The sequence below is a fragment of the Nyctereutes procyonoides genome, unplaced genomic scaffold, assembly GCF_905146905.1.
Source record: "Nyctereutes procyonoides isolate TBG_1078 unplaced genomic scaffold, NYPRO_anot_genome, whole genome shotgun sequence".
NCBI classification, from domain to species: domain Eukaryota; kingdom Metazoa; phylum Chordata; class Mammalia; order Carnivora; family Canidae; genus Nyctereutes; species Nyctereutes procyonoides.
Genome location: NW_026575131.1, coordinates 43,786,081 through 43,814,059, shown reverse-complemented (window position 1 = coordinate 43,814,059; position 27,979 = coordinate 43,786,081). Strand labels below are relative to the sequence as shown.

General features: G+C 45.8%; 1 protein-coding gene across 3 annotated transcripts in view; it reads right to left on the bottom strand.

Annotated features, from left to right (window-relative positions):
- Positions 1-27,739, bottom strand: part of PBX4 (PBX homeobox 4) — a 37,228-nt gene extending 9,489 nt beyond the window's left edge. The window contains exons 1-2 of one of the 3 annotated variants that reach the window (XM_055343935.1): positions 27,555-27,739; positions 14,317-14,390 (exon numbers count right to left, since the gene is read on the bottom strand). In XM_055343935.1, coding sequence (XP_055199910.1) covers positions 14,317-14,390; positions 27,555-27,706 — 226 coding nt within the window. In that variant the 5' untranslated portion in view covers positions 27,707-27,739. Of the gene's footprint in view, positions 1-14,316; positions 14,391-24,135; positions 27,349-27,450; positions 27,504-27,554 lie in introns of those variants that run through there. The other 2 variants (XM_055343937.1, XM_055343936.1) reach the window with 2 other exon arrangements.
- Between the last annotated feature and the right edge of the window lie 240 nt (positions 27,740-27,979).

The window sequence follows — 27,979 nt, the reverse complement described above, 5'->3', positions numbered from 1 at the left end:
CTAAAAAACTATCCTTGTAGGAATCTCCCTCGTGTGTGGGGCCCCTTCCTCCTACTCCATCCCCCTGGGTCGCAGGCAGGCACCTTCTGGAAGAGCTGAGGGAGAGAGCTGTCTCTCCATCAGCTCCCCGCGGCCTTCCACTGTGGAGAGCCAATTCTCTCACAACCTGCCTTGATCTCCAAGAGGCAGCGGATGTGAAACCTAGTTCCGGTGCTCTACCAGAACACCAGGACAGGGACTTGCAAGGCTAAACACATCCCCCATTTGATCCTTGCAGACGCAAGCTGCAGTTACAGGGGTTGGGGGCTCCTGGATGGATCCTAAGTCTGCTCTAGAGTTAACCTGCACTGCCTGGTCTTGGTTCAGGCCCCTGTCCCCCTAATCTCTCCTCACCCAGAGTAGATAATGGACGCCCTCCTGTTCAAGTTCCACTGTTTTCTAATTCTATCAAATCTACCTCTTCAATTAACTGACCATCCATCCTCTCCCTTAACACTATTCCTGGGTCCTGCTGTGTTGACCCCTCCCATGCCCTCCATGATCTGCAGAGGAAATCCCTCTCTCCATCCATCATGTACACCTGCAAACGTACTACCTTCAAACACTTGTTCATCATGCCAATCTTTTTTTCAAAGACGTCAACGACTCCCTGACTCCCACAGGTGAGACCTAGAATCTGACACCTGGCACTCAGGGTGTTGCCTGACACCCTTCCAAACTCACATATGTCTTTGTGAACCTTCCCTCTGCTGGGCCCTGCATGTGGCCCTTTGATGGCACAGCAGATACTCTACTCCTGCATTAAGGTTTATTCTGCAGCTGTTCCCTGAGTGCCTGTGGTCTGGGAGGGGGATCAGGAGAGGGCCAAGAGGGACACATGGGACCCATTCCCTCCCCAGAAAGGCCCCAGCATGCCCTGATGCCCAGGGCTGGAGAGGCTACCTCTTCATTTTCTATTATGGCTTCAGTTGAATCAGGGAAAGGAGTGGTCAGGGTTGGAACATGAGGCTTTAGTGAAGGCAGGTGTGTGGGCACATGTGAGGGTGAGTGTGTCTGTGTGTGCCCATATGTGCATCTGGGCTGCTGCAGGCATGTGACAGTCTTTCTTGTGCTATTTATCCAACAGCAAGCATCTATGGAGCCCATCACAAGCTGGATACCACACCAAGTGTTGGAGATTAAAAAAAAAAACAACCCACCAAAAATACACTCAAATGAAAGTTTGAGAAATTACAGAGAAAATTCTCAAATTACAGAGAATACCCAAGTCTTTTCTCATATCTCATATCTCTCTACAGGTATGTAATGGTACAGCCATTTTTGGAGGCGAGTTTTGAAATGCTGATTAACAGTGAAAAAGTGTGTATCCTTTATCTCCAAATTCCTGGTCTGAGAATTTGTTCTACAGGAACATTGACACCTACAGATGCCCTATTTATAGGACACACATTCCGTACACTGTTTGTAATTTTGAAAAACTGAAACCACCCAAATGTCCATGAATAAGGAGGCAACATGCCCGTCATACCCTAGGCCCTGTGGTGTTAGCCAGGCGTAGGTCTTGAGGTGCTGCTACGGTAAGCTACCACACCCTGTAAGCTTTATTAAGACTGGATGTCTTTTTTTTTTTTTTTTTACATTTTTACAAATGTCCTTAATTTGCAAAATTAATTTGCTTTTACTCCTTAATATAGGAGTAAAAGCAAAACTTAAAAAAAAAAAGCGACCCATGCTAAGGTCACCACCAATTATAGCTGTGGACGTGGCTGTGCAGAGAGCACACATGTTTGGATGTCTCTTTACATGCTTGCAAAATGTGCCTTGCCCTCTCCCAACTGCCCTGCGTTTAGCTCTGTCTCTCCCTCAGCTCCGAGCGTCTGTCCTCCCAGGGCACCGAAACTGGCCTAATTATGGTCATTAGATACTCACTACCATCAATTACAACAAGCTCATTTCTGGTAGGCTGTTCCAGAGCATCTCAGACGTGCTCCTGGGCACCCTCAAGGGCCCTCGCTGGCGACTGGGAGGCCTCAGGGACCAGGAGCTCAGCCCAGGGACACTGTCTGCTCAAGGCACTTAGAAGAGGAGGTACAATCTATAATAAAGCCCCCCAAGCCCCCACTCTGGGGCCAACTGCCAGATTTCCTTCTGTTCCCAACTTACTAAGGGTGACAGAGCACCTGATAAATCAAACAATGAAAGGAAACTGTGAATATCAATACATTATGTTTGTTTTTAAAAGAAATCATACTGGGATCCCTGGGTGGCGCAGCAGTTTGGCGCCTGCCTTTGGCCCGAGGTACGATCCTGGAGACCCAGGATCGAGTCCCGCGTCGGGCTCCCTGCATGGAGCCTGCTTCTCCCTCTGCCTGTGTCTCTGCCTCTCTCTCTCTCTCTCTCTCTCTGTGACTATCATGAATGAATAAATAAAATCTTGAAAGAAAGAAAGAAAGAAAGAAAGAAAGAAAGAAAGAAAGAAAGAAAGAAAGAAAGAAATCATACAGAAATGTTATGGACTAAACTAAGTCTCCCTAATTCACATGCTGCAGCCCTAATTCCAGTGGGACTGTATCTGGAGGGGGTGATGAAGACTGAATGAGGTTGTGAGGGCCTTCATCCTAGGACAGCGGCCTTCTAAGAAGAGGGAGAGCCTTTCCATTCCCCCAGCGTCGGGTGTGAGAGCAAGGCAAGAAGGGGGCTGTTTGCAAGCCTGGAGATGGCTCTCAGCAGGAACTCAATAGGCTGGCACCTTGATCTCGGACTTCTACCCTCCAGAACTATGAGAAAATAAATTGTTGAAGCTTCCTCAAGTAGATTAAGATAGGAGCATGATCCCAAGTTGCTTTATTTTTCTCTCCTTGATGGAACAAAGACATGGCTACTGGGGAAGACAGCAGGCTTGGAGGGGAAGCCTCCTTCACCCTGACTCTCCCCATCCTGCATGCCTGTCCCTGTGCCCAATCAGGAGTGCTCCTATTTGGCAGCAAGACTGTGTCCCAGCTTCTTTCCGCCGAGGTGGGAGGCTGGGTACAGCCATCTGCAGGACCCATACCCACATGGTAGAAAATCTAACCCATGAGCTGAGCCCCCAGAAACCTCAGATACCCCTAATTGGCCTGACCTCCTGACTGCAAATGTGACACCCTGCTGGCCACAGCTCACAGCTATGAATGGAGCTGCTCTGAGTACCCGAAGGGATGGGATAATCCACAACAGGCCTGACCTGGAGCCTGCCAGTGTGCAGAACTGAGCAAACACTGACCTCCCTTTCTCCTTACTCCCCTCAGAAGCCTGCCTCCCTCACCCACCCAGTGGAGTCTCCACCACCCACTGCCTGGATGGATGAAGCTGAGAGAACCCAACATAGAAAGATGCACTGAGGCCAAGTGAGAAGTGACAACTGAACGGCTTTCTGAAGAGCTTTTTGACAACAGAAAGTCCAAGCCTGGTGTTGGGACCTCAGGGTTAGGGTTGTGAGCCCCAGAGTCTTGAGAACATGCTGAGCACCCACAGTCACCACTCATCTGGTCACACCAGTCCCCACATCCCCATACCCGCAGCACCAGTCTAGAAGTGACAGCATTAGTGTCTTTGCAGTCATGGGTGACAATAATCATTAGGAAGAAAAACTTGGGGACTTCCTGCTTCCAAAAACTTCGCCATGTTTTTTTGATCCTTTGCTCGGTCTAAGTGTGGGGCACAAGCTAGGGCTTTGGGGTAACTAGTGGCTGCTGCTGCCCCCAGGGAGCAGCAGAGACCAGGGTCTCCTGCTGCTACATCTTGGCAGGAACAGGGCCTCTGGGGTGGACCCAGGGGGGGTTCCCTGAGACCTGCACTGAGGTTAACGCTCCTGTCCTCATTCTCAGGCTCGAGTTCAGCTCCTACCGGCTCCAACTTCTCTTGCAGTCAAAGAAGCAAAGGTAATAAGGGAATTCTACAACCAATTCTGGCAAAGTGCTAATCCCAGCAACCATGGTCATCTTTTGTGAGAGTGTTTCTTCCCTCACACAATGCCTCTGATATTGGAACATGGGAAGGGGTGGCATGTGATGAATGATCTTCTGTACTTGGACCCAGTGGCTCAAGAAAAAAAACCCAAACGACTCCAGCTATAGGGAAAGTCTCAATGGCTCATGGTTTTTTTCTGATTCTGTTGCATCCCTTGGGTGTCCCCTACGTCCTTCCCTCAGGGGGACACCAATGGAGCATGTACACGGGACCCAGGAGTCTTTTCTTATCAGGGTAATTTCATCTGATGGGCCAGAGGTTTCCCAAACTAACTCCACACTCACCTGGGGAGCCAGAAAACTACGCACACCCCCTAAATGGTTGCAGAGATTAGAGAATCAGCATCTTCCTACCCTGACATGGAAACTGGTTTGATCCAGTCTTGGTCAGTGGCAGTTGTTGTTAGTAATGGACAGTTTCTGAGCCTTAATTCCTGGGTACAGGAGCTGCTGCTGCTGTGAAAACCCCATCAAGCCACAGGCTGGGTGCCCCAGCAACGCCCCCAGCATCCCCACCTGCAGCCCATCAAAATTCTTCCCTCCCACAGCTTGGAAAAGCTCTGCCAAACCTAACCTTCTGGAATTGCCATCCCTTACCCACTCTCCTGCTTCTGGTTCCAGAGGCAGAGTCCCTCCTATCAAGATCTGTAAACTGTAAAGAACCCAAGAGTAACTCTTTTGTGCTTTGTGGGCCATGTGGTCTCTTGTCACTACTGCTCAGTCACTGTTCTAGCACTAAAACAGCCCCAAACAAGAATAAACAAATAAGCAGCTGTATTTCAATAAAACTTTATTTACCAACGCTGGTCTGATGACTGACCCCTGCTCCAGAATATGCATGTCATGGAGCCTAACATGTATTTGAGGAAGAACCTGGATGCATGCAGGTCCAAGTAGGCTAATACCACTGTATTACTGCCTTCAAATGCTCCTTTCCTCCGGGCCCCCTCTTGATTCTTCTTCCTTTTTCTGTGGGTGCACTACTGAGGATTTTAGCTTGGCTAGGTCAGTTTGTATCTAGATCAGGGCTCTTTAAAAAGTGGTATCTGATTTGTCACCTGTCCATGGAGAGGCCAACACAGACACAAAGGGCTACATGTAGAAACTTTTATAGCAATGTGGTGGAGTAATTTTGTCTGTTGAATCTAATGAGACTTTTAGGCTTATTATTTTGTATGTCCACTTTACTTTCCCTTTTCTTTTCCCAGAACTTCATCCTGCTTGTATTTCACACTGGTACTGGGTGGTAGTGAGCCAAAACCCTTCTTAAGGCCAGAGCAGACTGAGCCTGGGTCACTGCCAGAAGCTTTGGCATGGCTCTGAGATGCCCCAGTCCCAGATCCAAGCTCTGGGGTCCCAGAAGAACAGTCCAGAAGTAACCCTCTAGGGGAGTAAACCCTATATTTGCAGGATTCCTGCCTCTCTGTGCATCATTACTGTCATCAGTGTTGGGGCAGAGATTGTGCTGTCCCCTGGAAAGACCCTGTGGAAGTTTCCTGGGTCCTAAAGACAAGAAACTGAGGAAAAGTCCTGTGTGCAGTAAAAAGGCTCACTCTATGAGCTCCCATCAAGGGGATGGAGAGATGCTAAATGGGGACCAGAACAGCGTTTTAAAGAAGAGCGATCCATTTCCACAAGAAGACCCATTTACTGGGGAGGCAGGTCCCTCTAACTTTGAGAATGCTTAGCGACATAGTAAATGCGGCAGAAACACAGGCTGTGGGTGCCATGCTGGATTTTGGGAGTGAAGGAGTTCAGGCAAGTCTGCACAGAGGAGGAAGACCAGGTTCCCGGGCCCAGGAAGCCAAGGCAATAGTATGGGAACAGGAGTGGGGTTTCTGAGCACCTGGGGCAGGTACCCAGAGTGGCCTGGTTGGGAGAGGCCTAATGGACGCAGGGGCACCTGTTCATGCAGGAGGGTACTGGGTGGTGTGAGGAGGTGGCATGGAGGTGAGGGAGAGCAGGTCTGTGGGATGACCAGCAGGACGCCCTGGAAGCCTACACACTGAAAGAAGGTGAGAGGCAAGAGCAGGAGGTGGCCTGACTCTCCCAAGAGAACCCAAATGCGCCACGTCCTTCAGAATCTGGCCCTGAGAAGCTCCCTGTCATCCTCCATTTCAGCTTACTCCCCACACCCACTCACTCCAATATGGCTTCTCTCTGGCCTGGAGCACCAAGCCATTCCTCCCTCTGAGACTCTTTCCCAGCAAGGAAGGGAAGATGTGCCATTAGGCAGGAAGAGGGCCACTTCTACCCACAGCCCCGAAGCTGCACGTCTGTCTCTATTATCATTGTGTGAAACTGACCTGCTCATTAAAGACCATCACTGGTTTGCTGTCATCACCCCAGCTCCTTGGAACACAGCTGGCTTCACAGAATCATGTTCCAGAAATAGGAACTTCTGCTAAGAAACCTCTCCCCAAAGATCATCAGGCCATTTTATGGCTACCAGCCTCTCAAGGAAGACCACTGGGGCTTCCTTCTTCAACAAACTGCTCATGGAAGAGACCCAGAAAAAACCACACTCACCATAGAGAGACCTCAAGACAGGAGCTCATAAGGAAATCACGACCCAGCCTGACTCATATAAAGATGCATGACTGTCTAACTAAATGACCAGCAACCTGAAGCCAGCAGCATCTATGTATATATATGTATGTGCATAAATATATGAATCATAGCCCAGAGGATTTATTTTTGCATACAGGTGCTGTCAAACTGTCAGTGTAAATAATCAGTGTAAATGAAAATCTATCAGTGTAAATAATTTCAACCACCTAAAGGAGAAAAACTATCACTCAAAAGCTACAAAAAGAAAAAAAAATCAATTAAAACAATACCTACTAATGATCAAAATCATTAGCAAACCGGGGTGCCTGGCTGGCTCAGTCAGTGGAGCTTGCAACTCTTGATCTCAGGATTGTAAATTCCAGCCCCATGTTGGGTGAAGAGATCACTTAAAAATAAAATCTTTAAAACAAAACAAAACAAAACAACCCTTAGTAGACCATGGATAGAAAGAATCCTTCTTTTTTTTTTTTTTAAGATTTTATTTATTTATCCACAAGAGACACACAGAGAGAGGCAGAGGCACAGGCAGAGGGAGAAGCAGGCTCCCCACAAGGAGCCAATGCGGGACTTGATCCCAGACCCCAGGATCACTCCCTGAGTCCAAGGTAGATGCTTGACCGCTGAGCCACCCAGGTGTCCTTAATTTATTTATTTTTTTGAAGATTTTATTTATTTGAGAGAGAGAAAGAACATGAGTGAGGGAGGAGCAGAGGGAGATGAAGAAGGAGAAGCAGACTCTTCACTGAGCAGGGTTCAATCTCAGGACGCTGAGATCATGATCTGAGCTGAAGGCAGAAGCCTAACTGACTGAGCCACCCAGATGCCCCCAAGGGTCCTTTTATATTCTTGTTTCCCTGGAAATAAGAGTTCTGAGTTTTTAACTCTAAGTGAGGACACTTTTGAATACAGCCTGTTGGTCTTGAGAACTGCCTGCATTTACCTGTGAGGCAAGGTCCCCTAGGTCAGTCCATTTAAGCAGCACTCTAGATAAATCCTCATTGTAAGAAACAGAACTTTTTCAGTCCTATAGAGCCTTATTGAGACCATTCCTAACAAACACTCATCTGAAATCATGGCTACTACGCACACTAGATATTCATCAAACTGAGGGAGAATAACATTATGCAAATTCCCATAATTTCTAATTAATCCTTAATTAGCCTACGTGCTGAAAGTGCTCAACCAAATATGCAAATTATTTTTCATTTCAGTATACTTACACACAGTTTGGTAATAAACTACTTTATGAAGTAAAAATGATACGCAGTTTATTTAGGTTTATTTTCCTTGCATGTGACAACAAGGCAAACGGAAAAGACAGCAAAACATTGTAATGAAAAACACAGCTAGGTAAAAGATCTAGAAAATTAGTCCATGCTCTCCTATAAGGCTCTGAAAACAGTTAATAGCAATAGCTAAAAAAACACTAATAGGTGATTTCTGTCTACGTTAGACAATTTCATTTCTCATCCAAAGAAATTCTCTAATTTCAACTGAACACATACCACATGTGAGCCATGGGGAAAGACCTAGAAGCTTCCAGAGCTGGGTGCCATTGTCCAAAGTGTGACCTTTATTTTGCCAAATCCCACACAGGTGACTAGCCTTATATACATCAACCATGTCCTACACAATTTTCCAGGCTGGGAATCAGTCTTTTACATATATACATCAACCATGTCCTACCCAATTTTCCAGGCTGGGAATCAGTCTTTTAGATCAGCCAATGTCCTAATCACCCTAAAAGGTATTATTCCAGGAACTGATGTTAAGTTCTAAGTGACAAGACAAAGGAACATTTTTCTGTCAAAAAAAAAAAAAAAAAAAAAGGTCACTCTCATGCCATGACCAAGTTCACTGATATATACCGTGAGCCAAGCCCCTGACAGGATTGGGCCACACTGTGGACTGTGCTTTGGGCGGCTGGCATTCCAGGTTGGGAATCAGAAAACAAACCAGAGGGATCCCTGGGTGGCGCAGCGGTTTGGTGCCTGCCTTTGGCCCAGGGCGCGATCCTGGGGACCCGGATCGGGTCCCACGTCGGGCTCCCGGTGCATGGAGCCTGCTTCTCCCTCTGCCTGTGTCTCTGCCTCTCTCTCTCTCTCTGTGGCTATCATAAATAAATAAAAATTTAAAAAAAAAAAAACAAACCAGAAAAAAAAAGTACAGGATCATTTTAGTCAATGGCCAAACTGTAGGAAAAAACCTGAACGGGGTAATAGATTCTGCAAGAAAGTGCTACTTTACAAGAATCTGTGTACATACTAAGGCCTTAAAGTTCCTAGCTCACTCTTTATTGGAGGTATATACTTACAACCAAAAGCCCTCAGTTCTTGAGCTTTTTAAAAGGTTTTATTATTATTATTATTTTTAATATTTTATTTATTTATTTATGAAAGACACAGAGAGAGGCAGAGACATAGGCAGAGGGAGAAGCAGGCTCCCTGCAGGGAGCCTGAGGTGGGACTCGATCCCAGGACTCCAGGACCACGACCTGAACCAAAGGCAGACACTCAACCGCTGAGCCACCCAGGCATCCCAGATTTTTATTAGTTTTAAGGAATCTCTACACCCTATGTGGGGCTCAAACCTACAGCCCTGAGATCAAAAGTGGAATGTTCCACTGACTAAGCCAGCTAGGTGCCCTGAGCTATTTCTTTACTGAGATATAATTCATGTGACATACAACCCACCCACGTAAAGTGAATAATTCAGTGCTTTACAGTACATTCATAAGGTTGTACAGCCACCACCACTACCTAACATTTTCACCACCCCCAAAAGAAACTCTGTCCTCGTTAGCTGTCACTCCCTGTTCCCTTGCCCCTCAGCCTCTGGCAGCCACTAATCTTTATCTGTCTATTCTGGACACTTCATATAAATAGAGTCATAGAATATGTGGTCTTTTGTGTTTGGCTTCTCTCACTCCATAAAGTTTCTTTTTTTTCCTCCATAAAGTTTCCAAGGTCCATCCCCGTTATAGTGTGTGTCAGTGTGTTATTCCTTTTCATGGCTGAGTAATACTCCACTGTACTGGTGGACCACATTTTGGTTTCTTCAGTCATCATGGACATTGGGTTTCTTTCATAATACCTAATTTATATATTTGTATATACTAATTATCTATCTATCCAATAAAACTTTTCCACTGTTCTAGACTTATGCTAATGAAAGCCACCAGCCACAAGTGGCTACTAAGCACTTGAAATGTGACTAGTGTGGCTAAAGGATGCCTTCTTTAATTATAATTAACTTAAATATAAAAGTAAATGGTAAGAGGTGGCATATGGGAAGGACCACAGCTCTAGTCTACAGTTGCACAGGAGAGACAGGCTGATGAGACTCCGAGCCTTGGGGTGCTGGGCTAGCTCAGTCGGTGGAGCATGTGACTCTTGATCTCGGGGCTATAAGTTCAGGCCCCAGGTTGGGTAGGGAGCCCACTTAAAATATAAATCAATCAATCGATCAATCACAATTGATAATGGCCTAAAGGCTAATTAATTGTTGGGATAAGCCCAACCATAAGGCTGGACCTACCGATCATGAATTTGCAATTGCAACAGACCCAACTAGCTGACGAGGAAGGAAAACAAAGGTAAAAAAGCCGCTGGATTACTCAAGCCTGACAGCTCCTAGCCAGGCCAATGAGCAGTGTGGTCAGAAAATAACAAGGTGTTCCCTTATGTTATCCATTATTTACATTTACTCCTCTGAAAGGCAGCCATCTGTGCTGGCCCAAGAACAAGGCTAGCCAAGCCAGGTCTCTAGGACTTCTGATTCCTCAAGAGACAGAAAGCATAGGATTGATCAAACCAGGTATAGATGTGAGCTTGAGACCAGCACAGGGGACAGTGACAGTGCAGAGAAGACAAAGCAGGTCCTTCTGAGTCAACTGCCCAAGCACCGGGTGGCTTTTCAGGCACTTCCTATGTACACCAGGTCTAAGCTGCCTGCTCATCCACAATCCAAGATCCAATGTTTTTACAGAAGCTGGCACTCAGTTCATTTGGAGGCAAACCCTGACCCAACCAGTGTGTAAGAATGTTCCTGTTCTGGTGCTAAATGTCACCTTTGGAATGCAGGCTCTGTCTCTGAAGTCATCAACACGACATGCCTAAAATCCAAACAATTCTCAATTCTGTAATGCATCTAGCCCCAAGGGTTTCAAGAAAGGGATTGGGCCAGTATTTTGTCCTCCCAGCCAAATTAAAAACTCTCCAAAAATGGTTATTTTTGTTTTCTTAGGACAGCTCTTCTAGACACCAAGAACAGCTGTTTCAAGGGAAGGATTCAAGGGGAAGGGTTCACTCCTAGGGGGTCCTTGGCCTTCAGAGACCTCTGCAGGCAGGGATGCCCAAGACACCCCTGACCTGGAAGATATGCCAGCATCCCTCCCATAGGCCAGAGGAGACAGTAGAAGGCAGTGAGGTAGTGAGACAGTGCTTCCAGGTATGTCTGCCAACACAGGGTTTACACACAAGATGGCTTTTTTTTCAGGATGATATGAACAATAGCCTTGTGTTCTAAGTCAGGCCCCAGACAATCTTTCTGAACCTCATAAAATGAACAGGATGAAAAAGATTTCAATTAATAGGTATCAGTCACCAGGAACAGTTCTTCATTAACAAAAACCTAAGGTGCATGGCACTGTGTGCCAGGTACCAGGACAGTCCTAGAACACAGCACATCCTGGACTCTGAGCTCACTGGAGGGGACAGGTAAAGGCCCAGAGCCATCATGAATGCAGTGAGGGCACTGGATACAGAAACAGCACTTGGGCTGGTGGATGTAGGCTGTGAGGCAGGGAGGGTTCCCTTTCTGAGCCAGGACAGGGTGTGGAAGGCAGCACACAGCTTGGCTGTGGGCTACTGGGGTGCTCCTGCTCTCTCCAGAGGTTCAATCTGCTTATCTATAAAACAAGAGTAAAGTAAGAGGCTGCTAGAAGGGTGGGGCAATAATGCCAGGAAGCTCTGAGCTGCCTGACTGCAACCCCTGCTCCAACAATGCCCACTGGACTTTAAATGTTCTACACAGGTTTTGGTCTTTACCCTAAAGGCCTCTTGCAGACTTTAGCCAGAGGGGAATGTGAGGAATGTGGGTTAAATCAAGAAGCAGATATGGTTTGTTCCTGCATGAGGAGTCCCCGCAGAGTCAGTCTCTCAGGATCATCAATAAGGTGGTGACCCATTGGATCAGGACCCTGAATAGTTTTCTTTGGGCTAATACTGGATCATTCCCATCACAAGATTGGGAGAAGCTGAAGCAGAACTGAGATCTTGTTTACTTTCCTGCCACTTACATGTTGGATCCACAGCGCTCCCACAGCTGTACTTCCTATTGATGAGAAAAGACACTTGGCCACAATGAACTTGACAACTCAGCCAGCCCATGTGGAGCCCAGCTTATGACAACTGCAGATGGCCTACACTTTTCAAGGCTGAGCAATGCTGCCCCATTCCTGTGCTACCACGCCCCAAAACGCATTATGCAGTCCAACATTTGAGCCAGTTGGTAGAAAGGAAATCTGATTTTCTAAAGAATGCCCAGATCTGATGTGTGTGCCTTTTGCTCTGAGCCCCATGACTTCCTTGGGATTTAGCCTGGGGCAACTCAGAAGCCCCAAGCATGGCCTTTGCAGCCTGGAGGGATGGGACAGATGACAGCATGGGTTTAAATGGATACCGTAGCTTGTCCTGGTGGCAGTAAGTATCAGTCCTTTCTTATTCTCCTCAAACTGATGAGTTTGAAGGTGATGGACAGTTGTACTCATTTTTACATATACAGAATCAGATGGAGCAAAAAAGATGTGCCCCGACTGCACACCCATAGCTCTCAAGAAAAGCTCTAGGAAAAAGGTCATCAAGAACTATAGCTTTCGGGATCCCTGGGTGGCTCAGCAGTTTAGCGCCTGCCTTTGGCCCAGGGCGCAATCCTGGAGTCCCAGGATTGAGTCCCACGTCCGGCTTCCGGCATGGAGCCTGCTTCTCCCTCCTCCTGTGTCTCTGCCTCTCTCTCTCTCTATGTCCATCATAAATAAATAAATCTTAAAAAAAAAAAAGAGGGACTATAGCTTTCTGAGACAATGGTTGCTTATATTACTCTTTTTAAAAAATTATTATTATTAGAGAGAGAGACAGAGAGGGAGGGGCAGAGGGAGAGGGAAAAACAGTCTTAAGCAGGCTCCATACCCAGTGCAGTGCCCAACGTGGGGCTAGATCTCACTACAGGGAGACCATGACCTGAGCCAAAATCAAGAGTAGGATGCTTAACCAACTGAGCTACCCAAATGCCCCTTAAAAATTGTTTTTATGGATCCCTGGGTGACTCAGCAGTTTAGCCCCTGCCTGCAGCCCAGGGTGTGATCCTGGAGTCCCGGGATTAAGTCCCCCATCGGGCTCCCTGCATGGAGCCTGCTTCTCCTTCTGCCTATGTCTCTGCCTCTCTCTCTGTGTGTGTCTCTCATGAATAAATAAATAAAAATCTTAAAAAATAAAAAATAATAAAAAATAAAAAAATAAAAAGTTAAACAAGCAACCTATGAGAACAAATGTAGACCACTCAAACTATAATGACTTGGTAAGCCAAGTAGAATAAAAGCTTCTTGGTTACAAAGTGTACTCACAGGTAAAAGAACCAGGAATGAAATACAACCCAGGCTGGCTTTTATGAAAAAGGAAAGTGATGGTAAAGGCAACAGATACAATGTTGGCTGCTACCTGGATTGGAAACAACACCATGGAGATCCATCATGAAGTGTTTCTTTGAAGTTACATGGGTCCCCACAAATCTCGGTCCCACCAAATGACAGAGCGGATCCCAACCAAAGTGTGAAAGTCACAGATGATGAAGAAAGACTGAGGAACCGTCACAGATCAGAGGAGACTAAGGAAACAGGGATGACTAAATGCACTGTGGGAGGCTGGACCAGAAAAAGGGCATTAGGGCAGAGACTGGGGAAATCTGAATAAAGCCTGTTGTTCAGCTAAAGAACACTGTACTAAGGTCAGTGTCCTGGTTTTGATCATTGCTCTGTGGTTCTGAAGGTGTTGACATGAGAGGAAGCTGGGAGAAGGGTGCAGGAGAACAAGCTGTACTATTTTTCGAATTTTCTGCATATCTAAAATTGATTCAAAATAGTTTTTTTTTTTTTTTAACAAAAGGATTTGCAGTGGCAGAACCTTCCATGGGGATTACTCTGGATACTTAAAACAAATAAAACAAAATCGTCATCATTCTACTTTTCTAATTCTATCATCTTTTCCTTTTCCAAAACAACTGAATACCACAGTGCCTCTTAGGTCTTGCTTAAGAACAATGCAGCTGCTTGTTACTCACTGGCAACAGTATTTCTCCAGTTACAAACTGCAAAATAAATGGATGTGATACATCAGAAAATGGCACTGACAGACAGAAAGGAAGAATCTGAACCATCCGCTGCCAGAGAGAAATGTGACAGGCAAGATGGCTCATGACACATATCTGAGTCATGACCAGAGATGCATCATTGTCATGGTACTGGAGCCATAAAAAAATGTCTCTCGGGATCCCTGGGTGGCGCAGCGGTTTGGCGCCTGCCTTTGGCCCAGGGCGCGATCCTGGAGACCCGGGATCGAATCCCACATCGGGCTTCCGGTGCATGGAGCCTGCTTCTCCCTCTGCCTGTGTCTCTGCCTCTCTCTCTCTCTGTGGCTATCATAAATAAATAAAAATTAAAAAAAAATGTCTCTCAACAGCCTACCTGTCTTTTCCTTGATCTCACAGAGCACACTGAAGAGAGCCGGCTTCATCCGATGGCAATTCAGAGCATGCTTTCTGAAAGAGAAGCAATAGAAGAGGCTGTTGAAAAAGAGAAGTTATCCTATTCCACAAGAGTAAAGACCCTTCATATTACCTCTGCCAGTTCTTTTTTTTTTTTTTTAAGATTTTATTTATTTGAGAGAAACCATGAGTAGTGGGGAGAGGGAAAAGCAGACTCTCCACCAAGCAGGGAGCCCAATGTGGGGCCCCAACCCAGGACCCTGGGATCATGACCCAAGCTAAAGGCAGATGCTTAACAGACTGAGCTACCCAGGCACCCTGCCTCTGCCAGTTCTGTTGAAAGTCGCTCTTCTTAGGGATCCCTGGGTGGCTCAGCGTTTTAGCATCCAGGGCGTGATCCTGGGTTCCCAGGATCGGGTGCCGCATCAAGCCCCTGCATGGAGCCTACTTGTGTCTCTGCCTCTCTCTCTCTCTCTCTCTCTGTCTCTCATGAATAAATAAATAAAATCTTTAAAACAAAAAGTCACTCTTCTGAAGTTACAATACAGAAGCATTTCATACAAATTCCATTTTGCAAAATTCAAGGAGCAATATACAAATACTCAAAACATTTGCCTTTATATGTAGAGTTTTATTTTTATTTTTAAAGATTTATTTATTTATTCATGAGAGACATAGAAAGAGAGTCAGAGACATAGGTAGAGGGAGAAGCTGATTCCCCTGCAGGAAGCCCAATGTGAGACTCAATCCCGGGATCCGGGATCATGTCCTGAGCAGAAAGCAGATGCTCAACCACTGAGCCACCCAGGCGTCCCTACGTGTAGAATTTTAAACAATGCAAATTTAAATAATGCACGTAAGTCATCAAGAGCTATAAACTTTCAAGGTCTGTGTTCACACTATTGCCCTGTAGCAGCACTTTGATGCATAAGCAGAAACCCCAGCCATCCTACCCCAGTGTCATGACACATTTATTTAATAGCTGTTTACTGAACAGCCACCATGTGCCATATATCATTCTAGTGTCACAGGTACAGACAGATAAGGTGCCTACCCGTGTGGTAGTTAAGACAGAGGGAGTGAGAGACACCAAACACAAACACAAACACAAACAAGACAACCATGAGCCATGGCAGGTGCTTTGTGGCAACAAACCAGAGTGATGGCTAGGTTTATTAGAGTTTGCATGTGTCTGATGTCATCAAACCTGAGACTGGAATGACAAGGTAAAGTCAGGCAGGAAAAGACAAGCTGAAGAGAGTAATAATTTAGGTAGAGGAAAGAGCCAGTAATAATTTAGGTAGAGGAAATAGCCAGTGCAAAGGCTAAGTGAGAATATACTTGGCTTTTTTTTTTTTTAAGATTTTATTTATTCATTCATGAGAGGCACAGAGAGAAAGGCAGAGACACAGGCAGAGGGAGAAGCAGGCTCCTGGCACAGAGCCGGATGCGGAACTTGATCCAGGACCCCGGGATCATGACCTGAGCCGAAGGCAGATGCTCAACCACTGAGCCACCCAGGCAACACACTTGGCTTTTTAAGAGCCCAGGATGCTGTAAAGGGTGAGGGAGAGAGCCATGAGGTAAAGTTAGACAAGGGGCCACCTAGAAGAGACTTGGCAGTCAGGGGAATTACTCTGGCTTTTGTTTGCCTGTGATGACAACAGTGGTCTGCAGAAGAATGACTCCCCAAGATGTCCATGTGCTGATCCTCAGAGCAAGTTCCAAGGGAAAAAGGAACTCTGGGTGTGACTAAGGTTAAGGACCCTGAGTTGGGGAGATCATCCTGGATTACTTAGATGGGCCCAATCTAATCACACAAGTCCTTAAAAGTGGACAACTTCTTCTAGCTATGGTCAGAGAGAGATGGTGACATGGAGACACTATGCTTTTGGCCCTGAAGATGGAGGAAGAAAGGACAAGCCAAGGAATGCAGTTGGCATCAACAAGCTGGAAATGGACTCTTCCTCTATTGCCTACAGGAGAAAGGCAGCCCTTTGAAAACCTTGATGTTAGCCCAGAGAGACTCATGTTGTACTTATAACCTACAATAGAAGACAATAAATAAATGTGTGCTTTTTAAAGCTGCTATTATTTGTTACAGTGGCAACAGAAAACCATTACAGGGAGCAATGGAGATTTTACAGAGTAGTTATCACATGACATAAATTAGATTTTTTTATTAGTGTTGATTTTTTGAGATGTAATTCATATACCATAAAATTCACTCTTAAAAGCACACATACAATTCAGTGGCTATGAGGGTTCCAATTGCTCCATATCCTCACCAACACTTGCTATTGTCTTTTTCATTATAGCCACAACAGTGGGTGTTGAGATAGTAGCTCATTGTGGTTTTGGTTTTCATTTCTCTAAAGACTAATGATACTGAACATTTTTTCATGTGTTTATCAGTCATTCTTCTTTTCTGGGGAAATGTCTATTCAAATACTTAAATATTTTGTTCATTCTTCAATGGGGTTGTCTTTTTATTGTTGAATTCTAAGAGTTCTTTATATATTCTGGATACTAGCTAGACTCTTATCAAATACATGACTTGCAAATCTCTTCTCCCATTATGTGAATTGTTTTTACTTTCTTGATAGTGTCCTTTGAAGCATTGAAGTTTTTCTTTTTTTTTAAAGAGTTTATTTATTTATGAAAGACAGAGAGAGAGAGAGAGACAGAGAGAGAGAGGCAGAGACACAGGTACAGGGAGAAGCAGGCTCCATGCAGGGAGCCTGACGTGGGACTCGATCCCGGGTCTCTGGGATCACGCCCTGGGCTGAAGGCGGCACTAAACCACTGAGCCACCTGGGCTGCCCAAGTTTTTCATTTTAATGAAATCCAATTTATCTATTCTTTGTTTTGGTGCTTGTGCTTTAGGCATCATATCTAAAAACCCATTGCTTAATTCAAGGTTACGAAGATTTATGCCTGTGTTTCCTTCTAAGAGTATTAAAGGATTAGATCTTACACTTAGGTATTTGATCCATTTGAGTTACTTTTGTATATGATGTTAGTTAAGGGTTCAAAGTCATCCTTTTGCATGTGCAGATCCAGTTTTTCCAGACCATTTGTTGAAGGGACTATTCCTTCCACACTGAATGGTTTTGGCACCCTTGTAGAAAATCAATTGGTCATATATATGTGAGTTCATTTCTGCATTTTCAACTCTATTCCATTGATCTATTTACTTATCTTTAAGTGAATTGCATTTTATTTATTTTAAAGATTTATTCAAAAAAAATAAAGATTTATTCACATATTCATGAGACACACACACACACACACACACACACACAGAGAGAGAGAGAGAGGCAGAGACACAGGCAGAGGGAGAAGCAGTCTTCTCACAGGGAGCCCGATGTGGGACTTGATCCAGGATCCAAGGATCATGCCCTGAGCCAAAGGCAGATGCTCAACCACTGAGACACCCAGGTATCCTTATTTATTTATTTATTCATGAGAGACACAGAGAGGCAGAGACATAGGCAGAGGGGGAAGCAGGCTCCCTGCAGGGAACCCGATGCAAGACTCCATCCCAGGATCCTGGGATCATGCCCTGAGCCAAAGGCAGACGCTAAACCACTGACCCACCCAGGAGCCCCTTGAATTGCCTTTTTTTTTTTTTTTAGTTGCATTTTTAAAAGATCACTGTGGCTGCTCTGAGACCAAAATGGAAGGCAAGGGGTGGAACCAGGAACACAGTCTGGAGGCTATAATAGCTGGAATGGTCCAGAAATGCTGCTGGCTTAGTTTAGAGTTATGGAAGTAGACAAAAAGTAGATACATCTTGGGGCACCTGGCTGGCTCAGTCGGTAGAGTATGCGACTTGACCTTGACATCCTAAATTTGAGTCCCATATTGGGCGTGATGCCTACTTAATAAAAAAAGGAAAAAAAGGTAGATAGATCTTTGACTTCTGTGATGGAATCAACAGGACCTCCTGATAATGTGGTGTGAGATTTTGGGGACAGAGGAGATTCAAGAATAACTACTAGTTTTAGGCCTGAGCAACCCAATGAAAGGAGATATCATTAACTACTATGACTGGAGGGCAGCAGGTTTAGGGAAGAAGGGTCTGGAAAACAGAGCTGTGCTTTGATCAGGTTAACTTGAGATACCTATGAGCTATCCAAAAGGAGGTATGAGGTAGGTAGCCAAGCACATGGGACATGGACTCAAGGTTGGAGATAAGCAATAAAAAGATGGGGAGTCTTGGGCATAGAGATGGCACTTTAGGTCACAAGACTTGAGGAAATCACCACAAGAGAGTGTACATAGAGAGAGGTCCAGGCCCCAGGCCCATGGACTTATAGAAGTCAAGAAAAGCCTACAGAAGAGACTGGGACTGAACTGCCATTGAGGAGAAACCAAGAAAAGAGTTTCAAGGAGAGAAGAGCAATCTGTGAGAAATGCTTCTTAGAGGCTAAGCAAGAGAAGAACCCAGAAGAGACCATGGAATTAGCAACATGGAGGTCACTAGTGACTCAGGAGAGGGAGGAGAAGGGTGGGATAGAATGAGTGGAGGAGGGTAAGTGGAAGCAGCCAACCACAAACTCTTTGATCATAAAGGAGAGTAAAGAAATGCAGGAGGTGCTAAAATAAAAGGTGTTTATTTTTTTATTTTTTAAAGATCTTATTTACTTATTCATAATAGACACACACACACACACACACAGAGAGAGAGAGAGAGAGAGAGAGAGAGAGAGAGAGAGAAGGGCAGAGACACAGGCAGAGGGAGAAGCAGGCGCATGCCAGGAGCCCAACATGAGACTCAATCCCAGGACCCCAGGATGACGCCCTGGGCCAAAGGCAGGCGCTAAACCACTGAGCCACCCAGGGATCCCCCAATAAAAGATGTTTAATCATGTTTTTTATTTATTTACCATGCTGCTCTTATGTTCATAAGAATTATTACTTAATTTCTGCTAGACAGCTGGAGCATTATGGACCTTCTTTCCTGCCTCACAGTCATGTTATGTACAGCAAAGTCTTCCCCTCTTCCTCCCTTCCTCCCTTTCCTTTCCTTAAGTAGACTCCAGGCCCAGCATGTAGCCCAATATGGGGGTTGAACTCACAACCCTGAGATCAAGACCTGAGCTGAGATCAAGAGTCAGACGCTTAACCAACTAAGCCACCTAGGCAAGTGTAAGACTCTGATGGGTGGCTTGCCCCATTCTGGAGTCCTTACTCCTTTTTTTTTTTTTTTTTTTTTTGAGTCCTTACTCCTTCCCCTGTTCCCTTTAAAGCATTTACTATGACTGGTCTGGGCATGAGGAAGGCCTCAACTTACTGGTTTCAGAAACTCTAGGCCCATACCATACTTCGCACACTAGCTGAGCAAAGACTCGTTGAACTGAAGAAGAGGTAGAAGGTAGAGATGTCAAAATGGCAGAGAATAGAAACAAAAAGTTTGAAGGCAGAGTTCTGATGTCTCCAGACTTAAACTTGGACAAATAGAGAAGTCAAAAATTGGGGTGAGAACCGCTGGGTTGCACCATCAAAGAAGGTAGCAGAAGCCAAGAGAACCACAGAGGTCTGTTGGGAGCCCCTCGTCTTGGTCTCTTTCTAAAGCCGAGGACACAGTGGGCACTCATCCACTCTAGGAATGAGGAAAAGTGTTAAGGGGTTTAATAGTGCTGCATGAGAAGAGAGAAATAAGATCAAAAAGGATAATGGCCAAAGGACACTGGAATTGGGCAGGAGGGGGTTATGGAAAAAAAGGGAAAACTGCTTTAGTTGGAAAGAACAGGAGCCCTCAAACCCCTGGAGGGCTCAATCTGAAAGACAGGTTATAAATGAGTGTCTCAAGACATTTCTGAAGAATAGATGGTAGACAGGAGGTAATGACTATTGAGCTTTCTTTGGACCAGGACCAATACCTTAGAAAGGTTTGAATACTTTGAGAAGTACTTATACAAGGAACAGAATAAACTTTATGCTCACTCCTTGCTTGGCAAGGAATTCAAGGCCATGCTCCATTAGACAGCAGCTAAGGCAAGCAGTCACCCCATCTGAGTTCCCCTTTGAAAGCTGTGCCCTCCACTGTGCCTGATGGAGCCACATTGCATGTCTTCATGCCCCCTGCCTTCCATGCACACATGCTTGCCCCAGCCAAGACCGTGGTGCCTTCTTTTTCTACCTGGGCAAAGCTTTGCGTCCAGATGCATGGTCATCTCTTTGGGGCATGCTTGTGTCCCCCCGCCTCATTTAGCTAGATTCTAGGGTCTTAGCATCCACACTCATTTTGCTGCTAGGTGGCCTCCCTTAATCTTGACTAATTCCTTGTTTGGCTAATTCCTTGTCACACTTTCTCTGCCCACCCCCCTAACCCCCCCCCCCCACTACCATAGCACTCTCCTATGTCTGCTGTTCCTGAAACTGTGAGCTTTCGGAAATCATTGCTGCATCCCCGGGCCTGGCACAAAATGAAATTTTACTGAGTAAATGAGATTAAATCTGTAAGAATGAAATTTTAAAAACATCTTTAGCTTTATCCCAACTGTCCAGTTTCTCATAGCGCCTATGATCACCTTCTAGCTCCTATGAGCACGAAGTGATGTCATAGTCTAGTAAACCAGGTGTGGGGGTGGTGGCAATCTCTGGGAAAATCAGGGAAGGTGGCAGGTCAGCACCAGCGTTTCAGAGAACAGAGTCAAATCTCTGTCCAACCACTTCCTAGTTGTCTGACTTCAGGCAAGTTCTTACTCAGGTCCAGCTCTTCATCTAGAAACTATGTGAAGAACCACCCACTTTCTAGGGTTATTGGGAAGTTTAAATGAAGGAAAGCATTATTGTTTTCTTTTTTTTTAATTTTTGTTTATTTATGATAGTCACACACAGATAGAGAGAGAGAGGCAGAGACACAGGCAGAGGGAGAAGCAGGCTCCATGCACCGGGAGCCCGACGTGGGATTCGATCCCGGGTCTCCAGGATCGCGCCCTGGGCCAAAGGCAGGCGCCAAACCGCTGAGCCACCCAGGGATCCCAGCATTATTGTTTTCATTATTTTTAAGAAGTTATTTATTTACTTGACAGAGAGAGAGAGAGCAAGTGAGCCAAGCAAGGAGTATAGCAGAGGGAGAGGGAGAAGCAGACTCCCCTGCTGAGCAGGGAGCCTAATGTGGGGCTTGATCCCAGGATCCTGAGATCATGACCTGAGCCAAAAGCAGACACTTAACCAACTCCCTGTGTCCCCATTGTTTTCATTATCATCAACCACTGTGTCGACAGAGGCACTCAGTAACTGTCACTAAAATGAAAGAGGGGTACTTACTTATTTGTGAAACTTTTCTAAAACACTGCATGTTGCTTTACTTAATAAAACTACTTCAAAAGGGATTTTGCTGTGACCCTAGCTAGATTTTAGATAGCTTTAGGAAACTGTATTAAAACCAACAAAATCCAACTCTTAGGAAAAACATTCCAAAGACCACAAGACTTTCCCATTGGCACTAGACCAAGCCAAGCTAAGCTAAGCATGTTAACCCTAAGAGCAAAGCTAAAACCTATAAGCAGGCTAAGAACAGAGTGGTGGCACTAAGCTGACTGGGATCTAACAAACCTTTCTAAGGATGATGAAAAGAAAAAATTTAACTTTAATTCTACTTCCTAGGTTTGGACTAGTAGACCTTATCTTGCTATTACTATCTAGCTTTGGGGAAATTCCAAACCATAAATTCCTCCTCTGACTCCCCACATACTTTGAATAGGCATGCTGAAAGCTGAATGCTCACTGACATGCATTCCAGAACTGAAGTCCTAAATATGGGGACACAGATTTTAGAAAAGGGGCACACCATTCAGTTGACAGTTTATGCCTTGCTACTTGAGTAAGTGCTAAGAATAGTCAAAGCCAGATCATCTCCCTTTAATAATTAGAATTTAGTCTGTATTACAGGCAATGTTAATCTGCAGAAATACTGGAGGAATTAAGTCAGTCATGTAAATTTCTACTCCTAGAAAGTATCTAACATGTTTCACATGTAAAAATCAAGTTAAAAAAGAAATTCAGAGAAATTTTTTCTTCCTAAGAAAAGCTATGACCGCCCTTGTCATACCTATTATGCTGCCTAAAAGTGAACTTCCATTTTTTTTAAGATTCTATTTATTTATTCATGACAGAGAGAGAGAGAGAGGCAGAGACACAGGCAGAGGGAGAAGCAGGCTCCATGAGGCGTGGGGCGGGGGGGCGGGGGAGGGCAGAGACGCAGGCAGAGGGAGAAGCAGGCTCCATGCAGGGAGCCCGACATGGGACTCGATCCCGGGTCCCCAGGATCAGGCCCTGGGCTGAAGGCAGCGTTAAACCATTGGGCCACCGGGGCTCCCCCTAAAAGTGAACTTCTAAATATAATCTTTTTAGTTTCAAGTATACCACCCCATATACCACACTGCTTGCTCCTAAACAGTTATGACAGTAATCATTATCCATCATCCCTTTATTCACTATATATAAAGGGTTTTTTCCTTAAAACCTATTCCCATTCCCCAGCAGTCATTTTCTATTGCATTCAAGTTATATAAACACAATGTTAGGCTGTGGTTTCATAGACACTATAAAGGAAATATAGAAACAACCTTGAAACTTCCACAATCTGATTTTTTTAGATTAAAAATGTAAACAGGGGATCCCTGGGTGGCTCAGCGGTTTAGCACCTGCCTTTGGCCCAGGGCGTGATCCTGGAGACCCAGGATCAAGTCCCATGTCGGGTTCCCTGCATGGAGCCTGCTTGTGTCTCTGCCTCTCTGCCTCTCTCTCTCTCTCTCTCTCTCTCTCTCTGTCTATCATGAATAAATAAATAAATAAAATAAAAAAATAAAAAATAAAAATGTAAACAGACCCTGAAACAACAGGGTCTTGTGGCCTTAAGCCAAGATTTTCATTAAGAGAAAAAAAATCAACGATTTTTTGAATTTTATTTTTTCATTTATAATTTTCTTCCTAAATTAAGTAAGCAAAACAATGCTAATAAGTGACCCTTGTGATTAACTTAAAACCTATTATGACTGCAAACACAACTCAGGCTTCAAGAAGATAAGTTTCCTTTGTCAGATTAACCAACTACTAGGTGAACTGACTCATGAAAATTTAAATAAAAGGGATGCTATTATCTCCACTTTTGAGAGTCTGATGTCTCCAAGTGTAGTTTGGGATCATCAGCATTGGCACCTTTGGGAGCCTGTTAGAAATGTGGATTCTTGGGCCCCATTAGGCCCCACCGGGACCTGCTACATCAGAACTTGCATTGCAATAAGATTCCCACAGAAATTTGCTGCATATCCAGCCAGAGAACTGCTCTAAAGCACCACTGTCCAGTATTTTCTACAATTATGGAAATGTTCTCTATCTGTGCTAATATGGTAGCCACTAGTCACATGTGGCTACTGAGCACTTGACATGTAGCTAGTGCAACTGAGGAACTGAGTATTTAATTTTAATTCATTTTAACTTAAAAAGACATATAGTGGAGCACCTGGGTGGCTCAGATGGTTAAGAATCTGCCTTCAGCTCAGGTCATGATCCCAGAGTCCTGGGATCAAGCCCCACATCGGAATCCCTGCTCAGCAGGGAATCTGCCTCTCCCTCTCCCTCTGTTTCTCCTCTCCTTCATGCTCTCCCTCACTCTCTGTCATTCTCAAATAAATAAAAAAAAATTTTTTTTAAAGAAAAGACATACAGTGAGTGGTTACCAAATTGAACTGTACAACTCTGTAGTGAATCAGTGTGTACCTGTAAGCAAAGGGTGACCACTACAGTGAAATCTGCCAATCCAGCAACACACAGCACAACTCACCTGTCATTCCAACATGCAGAACAACTTGAAGAAAGACAAGTCTTTTTCAGCTGCTCTCCCAGAACTTCAGGTGTGGAGTATGGATCTCCAGATAACACTGTTACCATTCTACTTCCTTTCTCTACCAGGTTTCCAAAATCTACCCCTCAGTTCTAGAGTTCTCATACTAATTTCTTTTTTTTTTCTCATACTAATTTCTTAGAAATATTACTACTGGACAAAAAATGAGTCTACCAGCCTTTGATGAGAGGCAGCTTTCAGGCTGTGGGGCACTTGAAGCTGAGGATCTCCAAGGGGGTGGGCAGTGAGAGAGGGCCCAGAGCTTACAACAGATTTTTATGACTCATACACTCATTAAGAACCCTGGGAGGAGGGAAGAACTTTGAGCCTGACAGTTTTGACAGGGAGTCCTCAACCCTAGTCTAATAACCCTCCTAAACCTCTCATAAAGGTAGCCAAAGCAGATGAAATGAACTATGCAGAAACTGTAAAATGTTGTAAAATTTATTATTATAAAAAAACAAGGCTATGCATGATAGAGCAAAATACTCAGACAATCCTTGGCAAATGAGATAAAATTTCCTGCCTGACTTGCCTCCTACAAGAAATGGATGAGCTCATCATCAGGGAATGGTTCCAAATCAGAAAATGCAGAACTGTACCTTCTCCAGGAAGAGCTTAGGGTATAGCTGAAGGTCAGAAGATCATTCAAGAAGACTGTTTATCCCTCACATAGGAAGTCTTCAGTTGACTTGGGCTGAATCTAAACTAAAGTGAAATATTCCAAAGTCCCTTACAGTCCACTGTGTAGCCCAAAGGAAGAACAATATACAGTTCACTATTCCAAGACTATCATGACAAAATGAATCATGCACAAGCACTTGGAGATGCCTTCCAAATAATGCAGAAAGGCGTAAGTAAGAATTCTGGTTTAAGGAGAATAGGTGTGCTTTCCCTCTTTAAGCACACTTACAGTGACAAAATAGTTTGAAAGGGCCTTGAATGTGAGATGAAAAATTCTTTCTTGCTAGACAGTTAAGCTAAACTGACTCCACGGCTATGAAGGGGTCAGGGTGCACCAAGAAAGGGCAGGGGCAGAAAGACTTGCAAAAGCCTCACCCAGTCGGTTGATCAGGACAGACACAATCTGCTCCCCCTTCCAGGTTGATAATCTACCAGGCTGCAAAGTTTTATTATGAGGAAAAGACCCACCCAAGCTATCTGCCTGGAGTGGAGTAAGTGATCCACCTGAGGACTGAAGACTGTTGTCTGAACTTGGGTGGCTTTTAGAGCTATATCCAAAGAAGGGGGGCAGATCTGAAGCTTCTAAGTCTCAAAATAAAAGCCCCAGGGGCCTTTCTACCTCAAAAAGAAATCAGGAACCAGCTACCTAACAACCATGTTGTCATGCATGTATAATGCCCCACTATTCAATGTCCTAGCCTTAAAAGAAAAAGAAAAAGCTGTCTTCAAGAATAGCAAGGAAGAGGTCACTGACTGCACACCATTCTAAAGTCTATCTAGGGGAGTACTGGATTGCTGTAAGAAGAAGAGTGCACCTTGGGGTTGTAATGGGGTGACAGATGCTTGAGGAAGGCCACACCTGAGCAGAGCTAACTCCTTAAGCAGCTCCCTACCTAGAACAGAAAGAACTCAGGGAGCTCCACAAACACCCAAAGCACTGTCTCTGTGATTCCTGGGTGTGAAGAGCCCATTTCCCTCTCCCCAGCTCCTCCTAATCCTTCCAGAATCTGAAGTGCCACAAACTTTACTACATGATAGGTGCCAGGCATTGTGCACAGTCCTGGGAATACAAAGGAAAATAAGACAAAGCCCCTGCTCTCAGACAAGTCTAGCAGACAGGGTATCACACAGGGCACCCCCTCTCTAGGCCCATCTCTTTTTTCCCCTGGTGCCAGGAATCACCTCTAGTCAGCACACACTTGTTATGACAACTACTTATAAATTAGTCTCCCACACACCCCACTTTTCAATGATGTCTGAGAGGGCAGAGAACATCTTAGCCAACTTGGTTTCTCTAGCACCTAGCACAGTGCTCCAAAAAGTAGAATGAACATAGTAAGGGAGGAGGAAAATAATACTCTTAACTTTCCAGAAAGAGGCTATGAAACTGCAGAAAGTGGACAATCCACAAGAAGCAAAGGAAAGTGAGAAGAACAAACGCATGCTGAATCCATCTTTTCTTTGCCTCCTCCTTCCTGTGGCTGCTGTTCACTTGGCTTTGGCATAACCCCTCCTCACTAGAGGGCTCTAGCAACTGCACCAGACCCTAGTCCCAGCCCCAGGGACCATCCTTTACACCCAAATAGGCCCCATCCTCCAAAAGGACTCTGGTCCTTTCCTATTTTCCAATAATTTGAGCAGGCCCCAAACACAATGGGTTGCCTTGTGAAGCCGATTCTACTGTTCCTGGCTGGCTGACAAGTGGTGGGTGGAAGCAAGTAGGACAGGTTGTCTTAAAACTGCTACGGTTTTTCCCAGCGCAATTGAAGTAAAATCCAAACTCCTTCCTAAGACTTGTGGGTCCCGTGTGGTCTTGTGTCAACCCCTCCCCAAACTGAACTTGGGATTTTAAGTCTCTGGCTCTGCTTTCTCTTCCAGCTCTTTCCCACTCCCGGGGGGCCCAAAGCGCCTCAACACCTGACTTCCCATAGCATGCCATCCCCTTTCTCAGAGCTTTTCTCACAATGTATACTTAGTTTTTGCTACTTTCTCTCCCTCACTACTAGGAGTCTGAGAGAAGGGGCTGTGCCAGCAACCCAGCTGGGTGTCCCACACAGTGTCTAATACATATTTGCTGAGTTAATAAAAAGGCGGCCCTCCATCCCCCACCCAGCAGCTCCTCCACTAACCCTTTTTCCTGATGGTTCCCACACCAAGGCACCCCCATCTCCTCATACGTAAGTCCCACTGCCCACAACTCACTCTCCATCATCTCTCTCAAAACTTCCCACCTCAGAAGTCTCACTAATGCATCCATTTAGCTGTCCATCCTTCACAAATCCCATCTCTCAGCCCTTACACCTTCCTTCTTTCCTCTTAACCCTTACATTTTACAAGCCCCAAAACTGCCTTTCACCATATACCTCCCCATCCACAAACTCCCCTTAAACCCATCCCTCTCACCCCAGGATGGGCCCCTAAAACCCATCACCCGCTGCTCGGCCCCATAAGCCTTTCAATCTGTCGCATTTTAACCTCATAAATCCCTTCGGCCTCAGAACCCGGACCCCCTCAGCCCTCCCCGAGCCCCCACATCTCCCCTCTCACGCTCTCACCCTGCACCCTCCTCACCCCTCAGCCTCCAGTCAACTTGGCCTTGACCCCTGGGCCCGCCCCCTTCTCTGCCGCCACTTTGGGTGGCCCCGGCCCCCGCCCCCGTCGAGCCCGCGCAGCACCTGGCCTGCGCCTCCTCCAGGCTCTGGTCGGTGATGGCCATGATCTGCTGCAGGACCTCGCCTGTGTCGGGGCCCGGCGGGGGCCCGGGCGGCGGGCGGCGCGGGGCCGGGGGAGGCGGCGCGGGGCGCTGCGGGCGCGGAGGGGACTCCATGGGCGGCGGGGCCGGGCAAGCGCTGACTCGGTGCCGCCGGGCCTGGAGCGCTCACAGGGGCGCGGCAGCCAACCACCGCCCCCCGCGCGCTGTGCGCGCGCGCGCCCAGACCCCACCCCTCGCCGCTGCCTCCAGCCAACCGCCGCCAGCCAGGCCGCCGCGCCCCGCCCACGACACGCCCCGCCGGCTCCGCCAGCCAACTGCCGCCGCCCGGGCCGCCGCGCCCCGCCCACAGACGCGCCCCTAACAGCTCCCCTCAACGGCCCAGGACTG